General features: G+C 36.7%; 1 protein-coding gene across 1 annotated transcript; it reads right to left on the bottom strand.

Moving 5' to 3' along the window:
• Window positions 1-4,500: 4,500 nt before the first annotated feature.
• On the bottom strand, window positions 4,501-6,630 carry LOC137710988 (cytochrome P450 CYP749A22). The gene is made up of 5 exons (XM_068450176.2): window positions 6,261-6,630; window positions 5,935-6,164; window positions 5,625-5,857; window positions 5,165-5,543; window positions 4,501-5,063 (listed from the first exon to the last, which is right to left on the bottom strand). Exons 1-5 carry the CDS (start codon window positions 6,541-6,543, stop codon window positions 4,635-4,637), a joined length of 1,554 nt encoding a protein of 517 aa, XP_068306277.2. The 5' UTR covers window positions 6,544-6,630; the 3' UTR covers window positions 4,501-4,634.
• Between the last annotated feature and the right edge of the window lie 944 nt (window positions 6,631-7,574).

Raw genomic sequence — 7,574 nt, 5'->3', positions numbered from 1 at the left:
CCTTTTGCAGAAGTGGTATTTTCCTTATGCAGGTTTGGCATCTTCTCTTGTAGTATTTGTCCTCTGATACAGGAGTGGGATGCAAACCTTGCATTTGAATGGACCATCACTTCTTGGTGGCAGCGAAAGTTTGAGTGGAGGTTCCGACATATTGCTTTCTCTGTCCTTGTCTTGGCAGGTAAGAACAAGGACAAAGGAAAGGACAGGGAGATTGCATGATATGAGATACTCTTGCTCTCGTCCCTGATGATATGAGATACTCTTACTCTGGTGTGACTTGTTTGTAGAGGTATTCTCAGAGAGGAAGAAAACTGAGTATTTCGAGATACTTTGTGAAAGATGCATTCTCAGAGATATTAATATATAAACTTTATTTCATTCAGTGTATTGTGTTAAATACAATAAAGCATATATTTCACTAAGATGTGGTACTTCTGGACCAAATATCAATTTATCTTTACCCCTCGCGAAGATAAATGATCATTCTTAGTGTCTAAATCATTTGAGTATTCAACTCATGATCTTCAATCCATATGATTCTTTAATATCATAAACATCATGGATAAGATTCGTGTTGGCATATTGTTCGATTCTGCAGTTCGAGACAATATTTCTCTCAACACTTTATAATCTTTCTTGACTCTTCAGGAGTCCCAATTTAATATCAACTCTTGCAAGAGATTTTAGTATGTTGCAACAATACCATAATAAAAGTACTCACTAAGGTAATTTATACCATCCATTGGTATTGAGTACATATTTCATGTTTTACCCTGCCGGGGCTTTCTTCAAGCAATTTGAATCCTTCAGGGATTTTCTACATTTCATAACACATTTTCCTTTAGAATTTATACAGAGCAATTCGCTTCCATGTATATTTGAGGGATTTACTTATGGAGATATGATGTGGGCGACTCATAACCCTTCGTATTAATTCTCCATTCATATGAACTCCTTTACAACCTTGTGTCATATCATGTGAGTGCATTTCACGGTATTACAAATGCCCATATGTAACCTTCTAGGTTCAACATCTTTTGGCTATTTGTATTGTATCCAAGTATATAGGTCTATTTTTCCACGTTCTTACAAAATTTGTAATGGATTTGCCTTTATCCATTTTGGCCCATAATTTTGTTGATGGAAAAAGAACGGGACTCAATATCACCACAGCTCATTGATGAATTTAGTAGCTACTTGTAAAAACCAAAATTACCATTGGTTATCATCAATCTTTGATCCCATATTCTCATGTGCATGCGCATGCATAAAAGCTTTTCATTTCTTTTGGGATATCCATTGCCTTTTCAAAGGCATTACACTATCTCTTCCAGGATAGTCGTAATTTAGAGAATGTGGATCATAACCTCCTTTTGAGCGTTATAGAGCTTGAATTTTAATCTCCACTTCGGGAGTTGAGTCATTAGAATCTATACGTCTATCATGCTTCATGCATGAGACATCAATATTCTCATGTCCACGGATTGATCTTTTCAGGACAAGTATCCTTACGGCAACTGTCATGCGTCTAGCATGCGACAGTTATGCAATAGTTCAGTAGTGCCATATTCTTCTTCTTTCGAATGACTGAACCTTTTGAGTTTGAGGGTCTGCCACGCTTCAGGCGTGCAACAGATAAATCATTTGCTGCCATATTATTTTGTCCAACAGGGACATTAATTCTTGTAGGCACATTTGCAGCAAGTATATGTGATTTTACCACTTTCGTTTCATCATTAAATGCATCTAGCATTTGATTTGCATATCGTTGCATCATTCAATTATTCTCACTTCGTTTATATATTGATTGCTTCATGAATCAAAATAAGACAAATTCTCTTCGTTCTTCTGGAACGGTTTTTTTTTTTTTTTTTTTTTTTCATTATTCTTCTGGAATGATATTTCCTCATCGTTCTTCTGAAACGAAGTTATTGTCTTCCCCTAACGGCAGGAAAATTGTCTTATCAAAATGACAGTCCGCAAACCACGTGGTAAATATATCCCCAGTCAAGGGTTTTAAATATTGAATGATAGATGATGTTCAACATCAATGCCTAATTCGCAATGATGCTTCATTTCAGTATGTTGTGGCAGTGCAATAGGCACATAGATAACACAACCAAAAACTCGTAAATGTATAATGTTTGGCTGGTTCCCAAACATGAGTTGTACTGAGAAGTATTGATGGTTGTCAACATGACTCAACCAAATCAATAATGCATCATGAAGAATAGCATGTACCCATGTAAAAACTGGCAATTTTGTTTTCATGAGCAGATCGCGGGTAATCAATTTCATCCGCTTAATAAATGTTTCTGCTAAACCATTTTTTTTTAGTATGGACATAAGAAACTTCTGGTCCTTATTTAATAGTCTGTAGACTGAGACTCTTATGGCTTTTATTGCAATTAAGTTGAGGCACTGCGGCACTTCAAACTTAAGGTACTTATCAAGGAACTTCATGTCCTGATCTTTTTGTTTGATGGAACTTCAGGTCCAATCATTTTTATTTGATGAGGATCAAGAAACTGCAGGTTCTGATCTGATCAAGGAACTTCGGGTCCAGTATGTACTCATCGTAACAAAAAGAAGTACAATAAATAAATTAAAGCAATAGGCGGTAATTCCAGCCATAATGAATAAATTGCATTTAAGTAAATAAAGCTTGTGACAAGGGCTTTAATTCAGCACCATTCACATAAATCAAAACTTAAAGCAGTAGGCGGTAAAACCGTCCATGATAAATAAATTGCTTTAAAGTAAATAGAACTTGTGAAGGGGTTTTAAACTAACACCAATTCACATAAATAACAAGAAGTATCATACCTCCTTTTATTTATTATTTTTCTTTCTTTTGTCAGCACTTATTCAAACCTGCAACATGGTGCTATGTACCAACAGAAACCTATTTATGTTATGTTGACCTAATGGTGCCATGCACCATTCAAATCATTTTTATATATTTTTTTTTTTCTTAGGTTGCAGTCAACATCTCCTTTTTTTCTTCTTCACATGTGCCTTGCCATTCCATCAATCCCTCTTTTCTATTATTTTTCTTCTTCTCTGTCTCTGCCAGTCTCGAAACACAAGGCCAGCTGGGTAGTTATGGAGGTTGCCCAAATTCAATTCAGAGACTGGCGTTGTTCTTGCATGACCCAGGGAACATGGCATCGTTAAGCAAGAACCTCCCTACAGAGACATAGATGACAGTAGGGTTGACGAAGGCACAAGAGAGGGAGGCCTGTGTGGATTCATTCTTGCCATCACCATCTCAAACAACCAAGTATTCATGGGAGTTCTCAAGATCCGTCGAAAACAACGTGATCTTGGTTTCCAAGTCTGATGAGATTCTTCTGGATCTCTGGAAACCAGTTGTCAAGTACGAGTTTTCTGATCTTGTGACGACTTCAGGTCGTAAATTTCAATTCTCACCGGAATTCGGTGGGGCGCTTCTGGCGCAGTGGGAGAGACGAAAAATGGACATACCTTTTATTATGTGAGATTTTAGATGACGGAGGTGAGAGGTGGATAGTGCTTCACCGAATTTATGGCGTTGTGTTTTCCACTGACATGAGAGCTTTTCGTGCTGATAACGTGTTGTAAAATCGACGATGTGTGTACAGTGGAATAAATAAAACAAGACACAAAATTTACGAGGTTCCTCTACAGTCAGTGTGACTGGAGTACGTCCTCGGGCAGTAGTGATGCTTTCATTATAATTGGAATAATAGGAGTACAAAGATAACTCTATGTATTCTCTCCTCTCCTCTTCCTCTCTTTCTTTTTCTGCTCTCTTTTTCTACCCTCTATTCAAAGCATACGGAGTGCTCTATTTATAGAGCAACTCCAAGCACACATCTTTGACAATATAATCTCCACATATCAAATATTCTGCCAAGGTTTTCAACACTTTGACAATGTTTTCAATGTTGTGGCAGGTATTCAATACTGTGGGCATTCATTACCCACTAGTATTTTCAACACTTTGAACTATTTTTCAACATAATTTGATACTCGTGTTTCAACAACCAGGTATTGTTTTTTATTTTTATTTTTTAATGGTAATCAATGCTACACATTGTTAAAAATTGAACTTCCTTTACAAAAACAGAGAGCAATGAACTTCCCATATCTTTCTATCCGCAGACGTCACTACAAACTGTATCCACCCTTAAATATTATTAGACATCTCGAATGGATAAGATTGTTATTATGACCGTTTGTCAATTTTAAAGGGACAAAGATTGTCTGCATTCTCACTTTTCGTGCCTTTTTGTTTGTGTAGTCACAGTTAAGTTACATTAACATTTTATATTACTATTCATTTTTATCTTATTAAACTATATCCACCCTTAAATATTATTAAACATCTCGAATGATGTTTGTCGGCCCCTTTCATATTCCACATAAACAATTCCTAATCATCGGTCGGTTACGTTTGCATTTTCTTGTTGGATTCTTTATAACAAACCAAAAGAAAAAACAAAAACTTGGGACAGATTATCCAAAAGTGCTGCCAAAGTAAGCAGAATCATATCTTGAAAAAGATGAAATGATAATTGACTAATACATAAAATCAGGAGCTGATTAGATGATACTTTGCAAGATTCATGCACCACATTCGCCTTTTCAGTTCAAAGTGGGTGAAGCATTACCTGAACTCCGTGTTGTGGACGAACTGTCACATACTGAATGGGCGAGTGAACATAACCTGGGGATAGAGTGAAGGAGTAGCGTTGTAGAATCATTGACAGAGCAATCTTTGCTTCATTGATTGCAAAGTTTAAGCCCACACAACTTCGAGGTCCTATTCCAAACGGCACAAATGCACCTATGTTATTGTTAGTTGCTTTAGCAACCCCTTCAGCAAATCTCTCTGGTTTGAAAAGTTGTGCGTCCTGTCCCCAGATTCGAGGATCGTGGTGAAATGACAGATTTGAGATAACTAATGCAACATTAGCAGGAACAATGACATTTCCCAGTCTAACTTCCCTTCCAACTTTCCTTGCAAAACCAGCAACAGGGGGATATAACCTTAGAGACTCATTGAAGATCATACTCATCTGCATGAACACGAAAAATGGATACCAAATCAAGATTACTTCCAATCTTAATTTTGCCACTTAAGATAAGTAGTTGATTAATTAGTGGTACACTTTCTTACTGTTTTCAGTTTTGTAATGCCATCGAGATTTGGAGTTTGTTTCCCAAATAATTCTATGACCTCCTTTCTTGCTTCCTCTTGCCAATTCGTATGGAGTGCTAGAAGAAAGACGGTCCAAGCAAGCAAAGTATTGGTGGTTTCTTGTCCAGCAATGTAAAAAGTCTTGCACTCGTCAACCAAATCATCCACCGAAATCCTCTGGCCGTCATTGGCATCATGACGAGCCTTCAAAAGTAATCCAAAAAAATCACTCCCAAAGCCGTCCTCATCTCCACTCATTGCCTTCTTTTCTCTTTTCTTAGCGATATCCATTATGGAGGCATATACACCTTTCTCAAGTTTTTCTGCTTCGATCTCGTCACTAGTTTTGAAAATTTTACTGCAACATTAAGCAAAAGACTAACAACCATGAGAACACAAGTAACACTCCAAGAATATTTGTGGCATGAACCGAGATTACCTGATGCCAGGAATCCTGACTGTGAGGGCGTTTTTAGAAAGTAGGAAGGCTAACTTCATTATCATCTCAAAAATGTTCTGTCCTTCTAAATAGCTGCTGCCAAATGCTGTTCTCGAAATCACTTCTGAAGTGAACAACCTGAACTCTTCAAACACCTCAATTTCTTTTTCTTCATAATTTCTCCACCTTTCAAGCATCGTCTCAGCACTAGCTACCATATCTGGAAACATACTCTAGACAAATAATACTGTCATGCTATCAACAAATTTAGCTTCAGCAATCTTTACCACAGTAACTGTAAAAAACTTACTTTTAAACATTCTCCATTGAAGGCATGGGTAGCAAGCTTTCTCATTTTTCCCCATTTTTCATCTTCAGTTGTTGTGATAAGGCCATCTCCTAATAGCTTCTTCGCAAAGGTATCGGGCTCTCTTTTCGGATAAGCTTTATCCTTGTTACTCATTATCTCTTTGCATAACTCAGGTTCCTCCGTAATGACCAACTGTGCAAGAGAACCATGCCACTGAAGATATTTCTTCCCTACAATTTCGTACAAAAAAATGACCAAAATTTACGTCGGAACAATTTGAAAAACAACAATTAACTAAAATTGAGACATAGCTTGTTAGTTGTTACCATATATCTGTGACCAAGAGTGTATGTGAGGTACAACTCCAGAAACGATGTCGTGAGATAAATTCTTGGGCCTGCGCATGACTTCCTTTTTCATGTCGGATATTTCTTTTGTGTTTCCATGGATAAGTCTGTAAGGAGGACCTTTGATCCCCTGCGCTTTCATCATCTTTTGTATCCGAGTCGGAGTCCACCATAGTTTTTGCAGGATCTTGATGAGGACAAAGACAAGAAACACACACAGAAGGCTTGAAAGAATGGCCACCATGCCTCCCAAAGAACTCATTTTTTATTAACCGATCAAATTTTCCAGTCCGGAGTCCAAAGTTTCCTCATCTTTATCCTCAAGACAAATGACCCCACACCTAAACGTGTTAGCTTCTGATTGTTAGCTTACTTTTCTGACTACTTACTACAATCCAAAGACATTGCCGCAGTATTAGATTTAACAAAATGGCTACAATGTCGCGTGCTATGACTGGAAAATGATGCGGAGAATCTCACGATCATCATCATTTACCATATATCGTGCGGTCAGAAATTATTTGAAATTTAAAATTAAATATAAATAATACCTAAGAACAATTAACCGTACGATGTACGATAAACAGTCATGATCACGGAATACCCCGAATTCCCAGGAAAAGGATCTGGTCCTATTGAATACTCGGGATTTGTAGCCTTGTAATTTTTTTTAGTGTTAGAAAGACTAAATTTGCAAACTAAATGATGTATTACCAATAAAAATAAGCACGTATATCAACGTGTAAGTAATAAACCAATCATCAACTTCTATGTTTTTTAGTTTTCAAATTTTTATTTACAAATTTAGTCTCTCTAGCATTACTCTTCTTTTTTTTTTTTTTTTTTTTTTTGTGTGTTATCAATTAGATTTAGTGATTAAATTTAGCCATTCATTTTTTTTGGGAATAAGGCTTAGCCGTTGAAAGAAGAGCAACAAATCTTGCTAAAACGAATAAGTTCTCAATCACAAATGAACACGTGTCCAAACAATTATTGAATTGAAAACTTGAACAAACATCACTCCAAATAAAAGAGCACATTCATTTTTAATTGATTTTTCAACACGTCTTACTATTCTTCTTCCAACAGCCAATCATTGTTCTTTTCTGGGTCATCAATACTCTGCATTTAAAAATTGAAAGAATGGCTATTATGCCTCCCAAAGAACTCATTTTTTGTTAACTCATCAAAATTTCAGCCATCCGGAGTCCAAAGATTCCTCAGCTTTATGCTCAAGACAGATGACCCATCTAGAACACCTAAACGTGTTAGCTTACTTTTGTGATGACTTGC

Source organism: Pyrus communis, chromosome 6 (assembly GCF_041283825.1).
Source record: "Pyrus communis isolate YQ-2024b chromosome 6, ASM4128382v1, whole genome shotgun sequence".
Taxonomy (NCBI): domain Eukaryota; kingdom Viridiplantae; phylum Streptophyta; class Magnoliopsida; order Rosales; family Rosaceae; genus Pyrus; species Pyrus communis.
Note: the sequence above shows the minus strand (reverse complement) of the source record. Positions and strands in the feature narration are given on the sequence as shown.

Excerpts from the sequence above, each read along its gene's own strand:
- LOC137710988 (XM_068450176.2), bottom strand. The coding sequence starts at position 6,543 with ATGAGTTCTTTGGGAGGCATGGTGGCCATTCTTTCAAGCCTTCTGTGT. Across the intron at positions 5,858-5,934 it reads TCAATGGAGAATGTTTAAAA|AGTATGTTTCCAGATATGGT; the intron begins GTAAGTTTTTTA and ends TTATTTGTCTAG. Across the intron at positions 5,544-5,624 it reads GTCAGGATTCCTGGCATCAG|TAAAATTTTCAAAACTAGTG; the intron begins GTAATCTCGGTT and ends TTAATGTTGCAG.